The sequence below is a fragment of the Notechis scutatus genome, chromosome 2, assembly GCF_049901735.1.
Source record: "Notechis scutatus isolate UNSWTSFEM ecotype Mainland chromosome 2, rNotScu1.2, whole genome shotgun sequence".
Lineage (NCBI taxonomy): Eukaryota > Metazoa > Chordata > Lepidosauria > Squamata > Elapidae > Notechis > Notechis scutatus.
In genome coordinates this window covers 170761553-170777252 of record NC_142010.1, presented here as the reverse complement: position 1 = coordinate 170777252, position 15700 = coordinate 170761553, and the positions used below count along the sequence as shown (strand labels likewise).

The 15700-nt window shown below is 39.7% G+C and overlaps 1 protein-coding gene across 2 annotated transcripts in view; it reads right to left on the bottom strand.

Annotated features, from left to right (window-relative positions):
* CORO2A (coronin 2A) overlaps positions 1-15245 on the bottom strand; it is a 60761-nt gene extending 45516 nt beyond the window's left edge. Inside the window, exon 1 of one of the 2 annotated variants that reach the window (XM_087957381.1) lies at positions 14825-15245. In XM_087957381.1, the coding sequence (XP_087813507.1) occupies positions 14825-14839 (15 nt within the window). In that variant the 5' untranslated portion in view covers positions 14840-15245. The remainder of the gene's footprint in view (positions 1-14824) is intronic. The other variant, XM_087957383.1, reaches the window with a different exon arrangement.
* Between the last annotated feature and the right edge of the window lie 455 nt (positions 15246-15700).

The following is a 15700-nucleotide window of genomic DNA, read 5'->3' as shown; positions in this document are numbered from 1 at the left end:
GGTTTTGTAATGAGATATCGATATAGTAAAGCAAAACACAGAATGAGAATTTGAATGTCTCTTGAAAATGTTTTCCCTGCGTAAACACTACCTTTCACGCTCCAGCTTTCTGAACCAATATAAAAAGAATCACTAAGAAAAGTAAATAAAATCCAAATCCACTTTCCGTAGAGAGACAATGCTTCATTTCATTTTAACCTTGGCTGCTTGGATGCTAAAAACCCATTGCTCCTTATCAGTTTTCTCCATAAGTAATCAGGCACCTTCTGTTTCAATGACATGGCAAACTCCAGCTTACAAAGCTTTTCCTTTTTCTGAGTGATTTTCTTGAAGTTTGGAGGAATATAATATACTTGCCCTGGTGAAGACACCTCCAGAGAAAAGCAAAGTGATACTCCAAAGATAGAGAAGAACTCGGTCCAGGTGGAAAGAGTTATGCATTAGAGTCTATCAGCCCTAAAATTCTAAGAGAAACATTTCAGAGAGAGCCAGTGAAAAATGTACATTATATGTTGAGTATCACAACTCAACACATTCTTCTCTGTTGGCCTTAGAGCCAATTGGTGTCGACCACTGAGTGCCGATGATTGTGCTTTTGTATGGATTTTCCTAGGAGACGAAAGTTCAAGGTAAGAGGTTTCAATATTAGTAGCAGGAGGTTCTACTCGACTGCTCCATCTTTCTTCTCTTAGGATTCTTCAGTATGAAAAAGTTGGAAAACCCTGGAGACTTACAAATGGAAGATAGCAATCACCCAACCCACAGAAAATTTTGCAAACGAATCTAAGCAATTGTATAAGGAATGTTTCACATGGAAGCACTCAAAGGTGACCCTATCATGATCAATGAACCAAAAGCACAAACTGGATATAGTGCACATCCAGATTTGCAGCAGTGTATTTGATTATTGTGTTTTTATTTTCTTTGTACAGAGTCTGTACAGCACTACTTATCAGATTCTAGGCATTATTATGCCTATAAAGAAACAAAAGAGGGCAGAGAATTTCTGCCAACCCTGGCCAGAGATCTAAAAAAATGTTTTTCTATGATCTTTTCACCAATTATGCTAGAAACCTTACTATTGGAAAGTACTTCTTGCTTGTCTCTGTGTGTGATAGGTTGGCCCATATCAACAATGAGAAATGGATTTTACTCAGTCAAACCTGTGATTGACAGCAGTTGACAACAGGCCAATGGAACAAGACATTAAATTAAAACTGCAAACAATAACAACAATGTACCAATTAAAATAAATAAGCAATAAATACATTCAATTGTACTAATACCAACTTGACAATCAAGCAATATTAGCCCTCAGGTATTTCTTGGACAAACTGTTTGGGCAGCTTTGTGAAAAGACAACAGTGTCATTGCTAACTGGGGCCAGGGGCTCAAGATTATTCTACAAAACAAAGATTGCCCCGTTTGTATCTGGGTACCACACAGTATCCTCAACAGTCCTACTTAGAAAAGATAGTCTTGCAGATCTGTAAACCCAGCTTTGTAAGGCTTTAAAAGTCAAAACTAACATTTTGAGTGCTACCTGAAAAATTACTGGGATTTAGTACAATGCCTGCTTATTAGATGCTACATGGCTGTGATGATACCATAGCAGGTACTGTGATGATACCATAGCAGGAACTGTACCACTGAGGTATTTCTGTAATCTTCAATGCATGTTACAGTAATCTGATCTGGTAGGTAACCCATTAAATGGCACACCATCCAAAATTCTTCAAAATGCACTTTCAAACATAGCTCCCCTCAAGCTTATCTTCATTAACGACTTAGATGAAGGAATAGAAGGGGAACTTATCAAATTTGCAGATGATACTAAGCTGGCAGGAATAGCTAACACCCAAGAAGATAGGCTCAAGACAGATGGATCTTGACAGAACACTGGGCCATATTTAACAAAATGAAATTCAATGTAGAGAAAAGTAAAGTCCTACACTTAGGCAAGAAAAACCAAAAGTACACATATAGACTGGGTGAAACCAGGCTCAATAGCAGTAACTATGAGAGGGATCTTGGAGTCCTAATGGACAACCAGCTAAATATGAGCCAGCAGTGTGCAAGCAGCAGCCAAAAAAGCGAATGCAATCCTAAATTGTATTAACAGAGGGATACAATCAAGATCAAGGGAAGTACTAATGCCACTCTATAAAGCCTTAGTAAGACCACACCAAGAGTACTGCTTCCAGTTTGGTCACCACACTATAAAAAAAGATGTTGAGACTCTAGAGAAAGTACAGAGAAGAGCCACCAGGTTGATTAGGGGACTGGAGACTAAAACATATGAAGAACGGTTACAGGAACTGGGCATGGCTAGTCTAGTGAAGAGAAGGACCGAGGGAGACATGATAGCAGTCTTCCAATATTTGAAGGGCTGCCACAGGGAGGAAGGGGTCAAGCTATTTTCTAAAGCGCCTGTAGGCCAGACAAGGAATAATGGCTGGAAACTGAACAAGGAGAGATTTAACCTGGAAATAAGGAGAAACTTTCTGACAGTGAGAACAATCAACCAATGGAACAACTTGCCCTCGGAAGTTGTGGGAGTGCCATCAGTTGAGACTTTCAAGAAGAGATTGGACTGCCATTTGTCAGAAATGGTGTAGGGTCTCCCACTAGATGATCTACAATGTCCCTTCCAACTCTGATTATCTGTTATCTGTTAATCTTCACCTGCAAATGTAACAGAAGCCATAGGTCTAGGAAAACATTCAAGATAAGAGCTATTTCTTCATCCAAAAATAAAAGCAGAGCAGACACAGAGCCTGATGGCTTCTGGACAAATGCTGCCTTGATCTTATTAGGGTTTAATTCCAGCTTGCTTCTTCTCATCCAGATCCCACAATCTTCAAGCACTTGGGCCCAGACTAATCATAGAGACCCTGGCTTAGTCTGGATGACAGAGTAAAACTGGAATTATCAGCCTGCTTCCCTGACACTGACAAGAAGGGGGAAAGAGGACCCCACAATAGAGGGCACACTGGAATGACCTCTCTGCTCCTTTAGGATTCATTTGCACTGCTCCTTTAGGAACGAGAAGAAACGCCATAATCCTGAATCTTACAAGCAACCCAGAAGGATATTAATGGGACGAAATGCTTCTGAAAAGACAAGCAAGATCAAAAAAGGTGTATTTCCTATATTCAGGTCCCAATGAAAGCCATCCATCCGAGCAATCAGAGGTGGTATTCAGGCAGGTTCTGACCAGTTCTGGAGAACCATCAGAAATTTTGAATAGTTCGGAGAACCGGCAAATACCACCTCTGGCTGGCCCCGCCCCCATCTATTCTCTGCCTCCCGAGTCCCAGCTGATCGGCTGGGTCTTCTTTTGTTGCCTTGCACAGTAGAACAGAGCTGGAAAGCAGGTTAGTGGGGTGGGGAGGGAATGGGGATTTTGCAGTAATCCTTCCCCTGGAGTGGGTGGGAATGGGTATCTTTCCCCACCAAGCCATGCCCACCAAGCCATGCCCACAGAACAGTAAAAGAAATTGAATTCCACCACTATTAGCAATGAATACTGTTCTGTCCTATGGCCAGGCATGAATCCTAGTGAAATAAATACTGTACCATAGTAACTTGATATTTGGTGACTGATGGACTCTCCAAGCTTCATTTCTCCTCTCACCAAATACTACTAACTGGCAGGAAAACTTTTATCAATCAGTTACCCTAAATATGGTTAACTTGGGGCAGAGACAAGTTCTGACAGATGGCTCGACCCTCAATTTTAGCTATCTGTCAGAACCTGGCACACTATTCAGAGAGCTGACCTATGTGGAGATGACAGTGCCTGCCCAGAAAAGCAGATCAGTCACTGGACTTGCAACTGATCCATGGGACGGTAGACACTACTATCAAGAGAGGCTCTCTATTTCATTAAGATATCCTCCCACAACCACCACTGGTCAGAACCTGCCTGGTAAAGGTGCCTGAAATCCTCAGGTGCAGAAGGCTGTTTCATCAGGCAATGAGAAGGAGCCCAGTGAGAGATCTTCCCACTTCACCATACAACTGCTCTCCCTCCGTCATTCAGCTGTTTTTAAGAGCTATTTTTAAACACAGGGCTACCATTCTTCTGGAAGAGCACTAAACCCATGTTGGAAAAAAAACAAAACTAGCAGGCCCTGGGGATACTGAAATGGAAATATCTTCAGTGCTTGTTTTTCAGGTTGGCTGACAAGAGCTGGAGCCAGCTCTTTACCCACCAAGTTGTCGAAACACAAATATACACACAAAGACAGGCAGACAGATAGATAGATGATAAGGAAGTAAGTAAGTAAGTAAGTAAGTAAGTAAGTAAAGAAGTAAGTAAAGAAGGAAGGAAGGAAGGAAGGAAGGAAGGAAGGAAGGAAGGAAGGAAGGAAGGAAGGAAGGAAGGAAGGAAGGAAGGAAGAAATACACACACACACACACACACACACACACACACATATGGAGGGGGGGAGAGAAAGAGATGATCCATGCAACTGGACACCACATCACTATAGCTCTTCTGGGAGAAAATTGCTGAACAGACATGAAGGAGAGGAGGCATGCCAACACAGCATCTTAAAATGCAACAGGAGCTGAGCAGATCCCAGGTGCTAACCATGCCATCATCCGCACTGTTGATGAAGCCTTGTAGGTCATGTTCACAAAAAGATTTGTGTTGGGAAAAGAGGGAGAACATTACTTCAAAACTGAAACAGTTAAAGCTTTCTGCTGTAAGCTGGGTATGAAACAAAGGTCATGTCCTTTAAAAATGGTTAGCAGTGCTTCTTTGGGCCACAGCTGGTGGATGTATGATAAACCCACTGACTAAAAGCCATTTCCCCCCGTAGTGATTATAGCATCATCAGCTATCACGAGATGATAAAGAAAGCCTCTTTGCTGTAATGTGAATGCAATTGTTGGATGACTTCTAAATTCCCTAGTGATAATCCCACCAAGCAAAGAAAGGCAGGATTAATAGAAATAAAAATTAGAGAATGGGGAGCGTCAGAAACAAAATAAATTATCAACAAAATAGCAGAACTGTTGACATAAGCTTTCTTGCAAAGTGCATAAAGTAAAATGCACCTCACCCACAGCTCTGATAATTCTCAGTAGAGAAGAAATTCCTGAAAATGGATGAATATTGCTTTTGGGGGGAGGGACAGAGAAAGCATGATGGACTTTGCCAACAAAGAGCATTACTGAGTTATTGGCTTTTTCCATCTGCAGACAAAATTGCCTCAAGGAGTTTTGGGTAAGAAACTGTGATCAATAGATAAATATAATCTGGGATATATGTGGTCTTCAAGAGTTTATTATACTACAATTTCCAGCATTGTTTCTCCTGCTGCCTTCAACTGCCAGGTATTTTTCTAATAGAGCTAAAACTCTGTTTCTCAAATTTTATGCCATTATGGACCAAGAAAGGTTTGAACAATGTGAAGACCAAATATATCAAACCTCCTGCCCAAACACTCCCAGTGTTGTTTGTCTTTGCATTTTTTTTCAGTGAATATAATAAGTATAGTTGCATTTGGGAATGTCTTCTCATTCCCTCTATTTTAAGAGGGTCTCATAAAATGAAATTCTATACCAACCACAATACCAATTAAGAATTTACATATCATTAAAATTATTTTATGTACCCCTGCCATCCTAAAAATTATTAGGACAAATATGCTGGTAAAAACTGTTCTTCAGTAAAAATATCTGAGGAATGAAGGGGAAGATGATTCTCATTTTAAAAGATCCCAATCTTAGCAATAACATCTAGGTTTATATACCATCCCACAGCACTTTACAGCACTGTCTGGGAGGTTTATAATTGTAAACATTATTCGCATATGGCCCGAACAATCTGCGTCCTCATTTTACCAACCTCAGAAGAAAAATGGGTCAACCCTGGTCAACCCAGGTAAGCCCTGTCAGGATCGAACTCCAGGCTGTGGGCAGTTTGCCTGCAATACTGCATTTTTTAACCTGCACCACCAGGGCTTTTAATCTAATCTAAAATAGGTTAGGGTTAGGGCTAGTCATTATTCACCGTTATCTTTCTTAGTTACATGTTTCTTTTGGGGTTCCTTGTCTGAGATCACTGTTCTACTTAAGAGAAAACCTGTGGACTCACAGACAATGGTAATCAAGAGCTGTGGATTTTCTATCATTTTCTGAATTTAAATACATTGCTGTTTGCACATTTTTCCTATGTTCATGAAGCATGGGTCACCAATAGTCTGGAAGATCACTTTGAAAATCACTTATCCTAAAAGCCATAGCTTCTACATGTCTGGTCTAATGAGCAGGAAGATTCTCAGGAACGATAAGTAACATCTCTTGCTCTGGGTGATGAAGGAGTTTTCTTTCTCCCATGGATTTTCCTGTGGATTTTGTCTATTTTTAAAGCTGTAACAATTTGAGAGTCAGTCTCTTCTGAAAAATAAGCCATTACATATTCAGCTTTCCCTTGCAGGCCTGCATTTTACTTTGCGCTGGCAAATCAATCAATCAACCCATGAATCATAATGCAGGGAAGAGACTGAGGCCTGATTTCTCCAGTCAGATATGGTATTAAGATGTCAGACTGTTCTAATTATTTGTGTCACTTCCCATGGTAGAGAAGCCCAGGGAAAGCGTAGAAATGCTTTGCATCCTTGTTGCAATCAGCTTCCGCCTGGTACAGATACATTAAAGAAAAGCCAGCTTGGCACAGTCATTAAGATACCAGGCCGAAGATTGTGAGTTTTAGTCCCATTTTAGGCATGAAACCAGCTGGGTGACCCTGGGCCAGTCACTCTTTCTCAGCCCTAGGAAGCAGCAAGGATAAACCACTTCTGAAAAATCTTGCCAAGAAAACTGAGAGACTAGTCCAGGCAGTTGCCAGGTGTCAACACTGACTTGAAGGTACAAAGAAAGTAAAAAAAAACAAAACATAGAGAAATCTGAGCTTTTTCATTGTTTCTGTGTCCTGAATAGAGGGAGGAGGAAACACAGATAAGCTGGACGATTCCAGGGGACTAGCAAAGAAAAAACAGTAACAATGGGCCACCCTGCCATTCAGTAGAATTGTTTTTAAATAAACTTGGCTTGATATGGAAATACAGGTAGTCCTCAGCTTACAGTCACAATTGTGACCAAAATTTCTGTTGCTAAGAGAGACAGTTGTTAAGTGAATGTTGCCCCATTTTATGGCCTTTCTTGCCACAGTTGTTAAGTCAATCACCGCAGTTAATTTAGTAATATGGTTGTTAAGGGAATCTAGTATTGACTTTACTTATCAGAAGGTCACAAAAAGTAATCACATGACCCTTGGGCACTGTCTGCAACCATTATAAATATGGATCAGGTGCCACCAATTTTGATCACTTGACCATGGGGATGCTGCAATGGTCATAAGTGTGAAAAACAGTCATAAGTCATTTTTTTCAGTACCATTGTACCTTCAAACAATCACTACGGGAATGGTTGTAAGTTTAGGACTACCTGTAAAAGCCACCGAAGAATTAACTAAAGCTGCTCCATTTTAATTATGAAAAGGTGTTTTTGGGGTACTGTACTAAGACTGGCATATACATATGTAAACAACATTTTCTTTTTATTTTATCATTCAAAAAACCTTCTACCTTACGTTATTGCAAATCAGTGGTCCCAATGTAAGATACTTCCAAATGAGAACTCCACAAAATTTTGCAACAAGTTTTGGACCTCTATAATCACATGCTCGTCAAGTGCTTTCATCAAGTAAACTAATTTACTTTTAGCTCAGTCGCAGTGTATCTGAAATTTTTTCCCCCTGAAAAATTGTAGCTCTATATTGTTTGCAATATGTCTGTTTCTCAATGTCCACACGCTGCTGCCTCATCATATTTGGCTTTTTTTCAACACTCTCTTACAAGAACCACTTGGATTATTTTATTTTATTTATTTTATTATTTTGCATATGACTAGACAAATTCATGGAATGTGAAATAAAGGAAGAGACTGAAGAAAAGGGCACAGACATTTTTTTATTTTGCTTTTTTTTTAATGGGGTTAGAGTGAAGAAAGTTTTCTTGCTACAGAAGCTACTGTGACTCAAAGGTGGAATTATCTTTTTTTGTTTGATTGTTTTTTTGTTTTCAGTCCAACAATTTGTGATCATCTTTGAAGAGACAGAGAGTGAAAATGGTAGCAAAGCGGAAGAGTTTTAATTCACGCTTTACTTTATTTTCTTACAGTTGGAATAATATATTTTCCAGAAGGACCATAATTAAATTAGACGGCGCTGTGAGGGAGTGGGTTGCTTTTTCTTTTCTTTTTGATAAGAGGGCAATCATTGCCAAAGTCTCTGTCTTCATTTTGATAATTAAATCAATCCAAAAAGAAGATAATATACAGCAAGTCATTCATTACCTCAGTCATATAGCTCAATCTATTTAGAACATACTTTTTCATAAAAAGAAAAAACAGCTATTCTAGGAAATTGCCTTTTTCCAGTTTTCTTGATCTTCCACCTTGGTCTTCTTCTATCTTCCCAATGGAGGCAAACATGTCATTGTTGACCAAGAACCTGAGATTTCCTCAACAGGCCCAGCCCACAAAGAAGACATTGTAAAGCGGTTTTTCAATCACAGCAACAATCAGGCAATCTGCATTTTTCCTTTGTTTACCAACAGAGCCAGCTGTGCTTAGAGCTGGTACAGATTAATAGACAGGAATATAAATCATGAAACATGAAATCATGTAACAAGATCCACAGCTACAAACACAATATCCTCCCCAGCATGATCAACTGCCAACTCACACCAACAAAATATAGGTAGTAATTCTTACAAGACAGTGAAAGGAATGCTGGAAGGATGAAGGTCGAGCACTTTCTTTATCTTTAACAATAACTTTACAGAGAATATTTATTCATTTGTTAGATTTGTATTCTGCCTTTATCCTGGTTATGAAAGATCCCTGAAGCTGTGACATTCTGCTGCTGGTCAAATTGGTCAGAACAGAACTAGCTGAAGAATTCAGATATCTAATTAGAGAAACAAATACATTTTATTTGAAATCTCCACAATTCACTAACCATGCTGTATTATGGTTGCAATACAGCAGGGGTGCCAAACTCATGTCGTCACGACGGTGTCACGTGACATATTGGGACCTTTTCCCCATTCGTTAAACCAGGCATGGGCGTGACCCATGGGCCAGAAGTTTGATAGGCCAGGCCTGCAATACAGTATTATACAGAGAGTAAAGGAGCAATCTAGAGTAAACTTAAGCCCAGTAGACTAGAGCACATGACTGGCTAACTGTTGTAAGAACTAGCAATGTAGACAATCAATGATAATATTGTAATCCAATACAATGTCACACCAGCCAGTGTTCACAAGATCCTTATTTTCCAACATGGTTTTTATCAAAGCCACAAGATGGAAAGTTCCCAAACAGCCCTAATAAAGTCTAGTATGGGGCAGATGATGTGAAGCCCCCCCCCCCAATCATGATCACTTTATGTACTGAAGCACAAAAAAGAATTCAGGTGGCTTTTAATCCATCAGCATTAATCACAGCTATTCATAAAGGGCAGGGTTTGTATTCCCATGGGAATTCTGTACTGTGTAAAGCAAGGCTCTTCAAACTTGGCAAGTTTAAGACTTGTGGACTTCAACTCCCAGAATTCCCGAGCTAACATGACTGGAGGAAAAATTCTGGGAGTTGAAGTCCACAAGTCTTAAAACTGTCAAGTTTGAAGACCCCTGGTGTAAAGCACTGAAATAGAATAAGTTCAACTTCAAACCTTAATTGCAATGCCTGAACCAAGAATTTTGCAAATTTGGGGCCAGACCAGAGAATTTTGTCTTTCTGTGTTATTTGTAATATGTACACCCCATATATAGTGTTCAAGCAAAGGAGTATTAGGCAAGCCGTATGAAGTTTTCAGATTAGCTATTATCCAGATTGGATAAAAAATATGAGCCAAGCCTTTTGTTTTTCCTTTTTTGCCACTCTTGTTTTTTGCTCCAGCAATGGGTCATAGCTGGATTACAGGCAGTCTATATTAAACCAGAAGTCATGATATAGGATTCCAAAAGAAAGTCAATCCAAAAAACAAAAAAGTCCAAGAGGCAAGACCAAAGTCCAAACCACAATCAAGAGAACAGAAAGATACCAGAACTCAGTCAAACTGCTGCTCAAACAGGGAGTCCTCTCTAGAAGATCCAAAGGAGGAGAGGTTCATAAATCACAGCATTTCCTAACATTCAGGATCCATCAATTAGAAATTCATTTTTTATATACTCCAAGCTTGCTAGGAGTATATCTAACCACATATATCTAACCGCTATAACATCTAACCACATTTTTTATGTCCCAGTGTTTCTCTCTAGTAAACATAATTGTACTTTCCAAAGAACGACACAATGTGATTTCATAATTAACCACTTGATAATTACTTGAGCTTCAGAAACACATGGAAACTTTTAAAGAAACTTGCTCTAATTAATAAATAGGAAAGCTCTGCACTGCACTCCAAGGGCTGAAACATCAACACACATAACCTACTCACTGATATTTACAAGAAGAGGTGGTCCAATATACATATCCCATTTATAAATAGGTGTAGACATTTGTTATGAACTTTTTTTTAGTTGTTCTTGGATATTATTCCAATATTTACCAGGTACTAGTACATGTTCATTCATAGGAACAATTAAAAATAGTAACAGGACTCATAGCACTTTTGAGAGTTCAAAATATTATCTTACACTGACCTAATTTTAAATTACCAGATTCTTGTTTATATTTTAAATATAATTCCATACTTCACCTGAATGTTAGGCATATTGCAACATCTATATATAAGGAGCATGGAATATTAGTTAAAATACATTTAAAACTCAGGATAATCCTATTCCACTTCAACCACATGGCACATCCACTCCATGTGGGTACTTTTGATTCCAGTGATCTGTTCCATTCCCTCTCACCTTGTGGGTCATTGGAATAATGTGAAATGAGCTACCTATGAAATCAAACTTCCATACACAACTGATCCAGATGGGTACTAGCTATGAGGAAACAATCATTTTATACCAAACTTTATAAATCTATTCACCTTCATTGCACATTTATAAATTCACTATCCAAAGGGTGCTTCACTAGATGCTTGAGGAGACTGGGACTTTCCATATGATTTGGAGATTGCAACACTCAGAATTCCCACTCAAATGACCAAAGATGAAAAAGAATTGTGCCTTTGCTACTGTGGTGCACAGACTCTGGAGACGCCACCCAATCAATGCTGACGTTCAATTTTTTTTAAGCACCGCGTCCAAATCAGATTTTTGTCTAGACATTTGAAACTAATTTATTAAGCTGGTTGATGTGTGTTGAATATTTGATGTGTTTGCTGCCTTTAATTTATTTAGTTGATGCTTTTTTTTTAAACTAAACATCCCACCAGGATTTTAAAACATGTTTAAAAGACTGCCTTGTGACTGTGAAATGAAGAATATAATACAAATATTTTAATGATATTTAGTCAGTGTTATATAGCACTGCTTTTGTGGCTATGATAACATCTAGTTATGTAGCTCCGGTGGCCTAGAGGTGGAGTTCTTGCCTTACAATCAGGAGGCTGTGTGTTTGATCCTAGGTAGAATATTTGGAATAGGCTCTTCTGCTCGAGCAGGGGGTTGGATTAGATGACCTCCAAGGTCCCTTCCATTCAATCTGATAACAACGGGGCAGCACTTATTTTAGGGGGCGTGCATAAGCGCACCAACGTGCCTACCATCCCTGTCCTATTGTTTCTTTTATTTTTCTTATATGTATCCATGTATTCATAACTATGTTTTTACTTATACCTATTATCTTGTAAGCAATTGACAAACCAAATAAAATAAAAATACAATAAATAGTTTACCACTGATAACTTAGCAAGTACATGAGTTAAGATACAGCTCAGTCTTTGATCCATACCTCCAAAGACAACAGAACTTTCTTGATTCAAGCTGATTTCAGAAAATCCTCAGACAGGGCTGCCTACTTCAATTGTCGAAAATAGTAGAGGATTCCTCCCCATCAGTCCCCTTCCCCTCTTTACTAGGTCTCTGGAGGAAGGTGGAATCATGCAGGAGCAACATATGGCTGGTTACCCCAGCCAATGGTATGGATCTTGAGCTAGCCAAATATTACTGATTTACGCTAGTCTGAAAGCATTAGCAAGTTTAACACATACATGATAGAAACCATTATACAAATCTGGTAAGAGTCTTCACAATAAGATCTCTTTTCTCTGTTATGTCCAGATCTGCAATTATCATAGCTGGGAAAACAAAACATCTGGAATTGCCTAAGCTGACATCAAGTAACCATGCAAAACTGTATTATCTGTAGCTACTCCAGAAAACTGTGGAACACCCTTCCCCTTGAGGTTTACTGAGTTCAATCCTGAGCAATTTCCAGAAATACTATTTGAACAGATGATGACGTATGTGGATAAACTGAACTGAAGCCTTCTACAATGTGTCTTCCAAGCCCTACAGATTATAGCTTATGGGACTAAAGGCCAATATTTCTGCAGGAGAGGATATGAAGAGAATAAGGATAATAGTGGAGGTGAGTGACTGACCCACCTTTCTGTCACAAAGATGAAGCCTTGCTGTTCTAGTCCTGCATTGGAACAGCTGCTCAGAATCCATAAAGAGCAGCATAGACAATAGACAGGGCAGAAAGAAGAGCTGAAGAAGTAGGGAGTTTGGAAAAGATGGTTTGGGGATCTGAAAAAGCAGGCAGCCAAGAATCACCAAGGACCAGTTGGGCTTCAAGAAATGAAGATTCAATTTCATAAACAAAATATTTTGATGTAAGCATCTAAGCTTTATTTATCAAAGACTTTACTGGATTGCTGTACCATGATCTGAGAGTGGTTATTATTGTGCCACAAGTCTCTGGAAGTAGGATATGTAAAGAAAAAGAGGAGTGAGAACATTGTATGTCTTAACAAAGAAACAAATTAACATTTCTTAGATCCATTACTGAAGTTCCAGTTAATTGCAGGAAGTGGCAAAGAGTAAATGTAGTAAGGGGCTGTTTTGCTTATGAGCTTCGTGGAGAAGTGCTCAGTGCTGGAATTAATATGTTGGGCTAAACAGGGACCAAATCATTTCAAGGTTCAGATAAATCACATGTTTTCCAATGATGCTAAGTGACACCTGACAGTTAATAATCACCTCCACAGACTCTAAGCAAGATCTCTCTTTCAACAACTACTTGACACCCACAAGCTATAGATAATTTTTCATTATCTATAAATTATAAACATCATTCATGTGAGTCTTTCTTTCAGTAAAAGTCTCATTACAATAAAAAAGCAATCCTTCTGCACACTTCAGTATAGCTTCTTTGGACCCAGGGACAAAGTCACATCAACAATCCTTCTGCACGAAAACCCCAGGGCAAAGGCAGAGCAATAAACACATTCTACTGCATTCGTCAACAGCTTTATCTATACCTCCAACAAATCCCATTATTTAGATCAGCCCTCAAATATGGTCTCCCTCAAATATGTCAGCCAAACTTCTTTTAAGGAAGAGGGAGAAGGAGAAAGAGAAAGGAGTATAGTATTGCATTTTCATTTACAATTGTTTACACTGTTTGCAAGCCACTTTGGGAAAACTGTTATCCTGAAAGCTGGGATATAATAACTGTAATAAGCAAATTCTTTTCCCAGCCACATATCTTTGCTGGTTTGGGATTATGCAAATTGTAGCCTGACACATCTGAGAGGTACTTGGTGGGAGAAAGTTTCTCTACCAGCCATATAACAAACACTCAGTATCTAATTTTGCAAATAAATAAATAGGAAATTTAAAATGGGAAAATGTATCAGCATTAGATCTCATTTTGTTGATCTAACCGCTGAACCAGTTGCGCAAGGCTGCCCATCAGCTACCATTCCCTTTTTTTAAAGTTCTGAAAATAAGCCAGTATTTCAACATTCAAGATATGTTCATGAAAGCTACTGTCCTTTTTTGTCAAATTGTGACTCAGTAAAAAGGAGAATTTACTTCCAATAGGAAAGGATTTTTCACTGGCTGTTTACCTGGAGGAAATTCTTACCTTGCCATAGGCAACGATGCAAAGGATAGCTACCAGTCTGAAAAGCAATGAACAGATTCTGCCAGCAGCGCCCAACTTCACTTAATTCCCTGCTCCACCCAATTCAAGAAACCTCTACAAACTATGACCCTCTTCACTTCCTGATGCTAGAAACAAGTGTTATTCATCTCCAAGCACGACAATGTTGAAAAATAAACTCTCGTTCTTGTCAGATCTGCAAGAATGCAGATACAGATCAACGCATCTAATTGATTGATCTAATTTCTAGACTATAATAGAAAATATGTCTTTCTTTTCCAGGAAGAGAAACATTTCTTAGCCAAGAACTTCCTGGTAGACGGTTCCTCTTAAGTCTAGAAAAGGCTGGGATGGGGAATCTACTACAAGTCTCTACAAATAAGACCCATATTTTTGTGATAAGCGCAGGGACCATAGCTGCCAAATATATGTAAATTCACGGACTAGGATTTTCCTTGATTGTTTTTCTTTACCCCGCCCTTCAGATGCAGAATGATGCAGTTTTGTCCACCTCGCGAATATCATGCCGTTCCAGGAGAAGCTCACTCTGACTTACAATTATTATAGTGCACCAAGAATATTCAGCATTATAAGAGATGTGAAATCGCCCGCTCTTGTTTACAGCTCGCAAAAAAAAAAAAGGCCTGGCAGTTTAATTCTTCTGACATTACTCAAAAGCAGGTTCATCGCCTTAGTTCCTCCTTTTTTTTTTGCAACGGTTTCCTACCTTCGTGACGGTCATGCAGGCTGGATTTTTTTAAAAAAAATGTTTTATGTTGGGTGCCCGTCTGGTACCAGTCTTGTCTTTAGCTGCAGCAAAGATCTCAGATCCCGCCTGCACCACACCTCCGCCTACGCTTTTCGTACGCTCTCCCCTTACAGGTGTCGCTGCGCGATCGAAGAATCCCGTTCATTCATTATAGGTTGTACGCCTGGCAAAGCATCGCAAGCCGCCAGTTTAAAAGGAGAGGGGAAAAAAATCATGGAAGAATCTTTTTTTTTTTTTTGCTTTTTGCTATCTCCCACCCGCTTAAAAAAAAGCAAAGAAAAGACAGCCGTTTTAATATGAAAGATCCGCCCGCTTGCAGCAAGCGCGCTCGATAGGCAGGGCGCACGCTTGCGAAGTCACTGCAGAACACACACACACACATACATGGGCGCGAGCGAGCGAGCGGGATGGGAGTGAGAGGGAAAGCGAGGGGGCGGAGCCAGAGGAGAAAGGAACCAAAGGCCGCTTACTCGCCCTTCCCCTCCTCTTTTGTGCGCGAGTGAGACGCTCTGACGGGGAGGGCGAGGGCATTGCGGCCGAGGGAGGGGGCGGGGGAGGAGGTTGGGGAGACTTTCAGCCCTTTGAGGTGGAAAACGGGCTTCTCCAGAACAGGCGCGTGATGTGGGCGGACACGTTCAGAAATATATATTAAAAAAAAACCAAAAACAATTTCTTTGCGGCTGATAATGACACACGTTCACCCGAGAGCGCGCGACTTAGAAATAAGAGTCACACAGAACATTTTTGCGGTTTCCGAAGTCCGTTCTCCACAGGGTTTTCCTGCTGGCTTTCTGGGCATCGCTGTGCGGTTTTGCCCCGCTATGTCAATGGTTT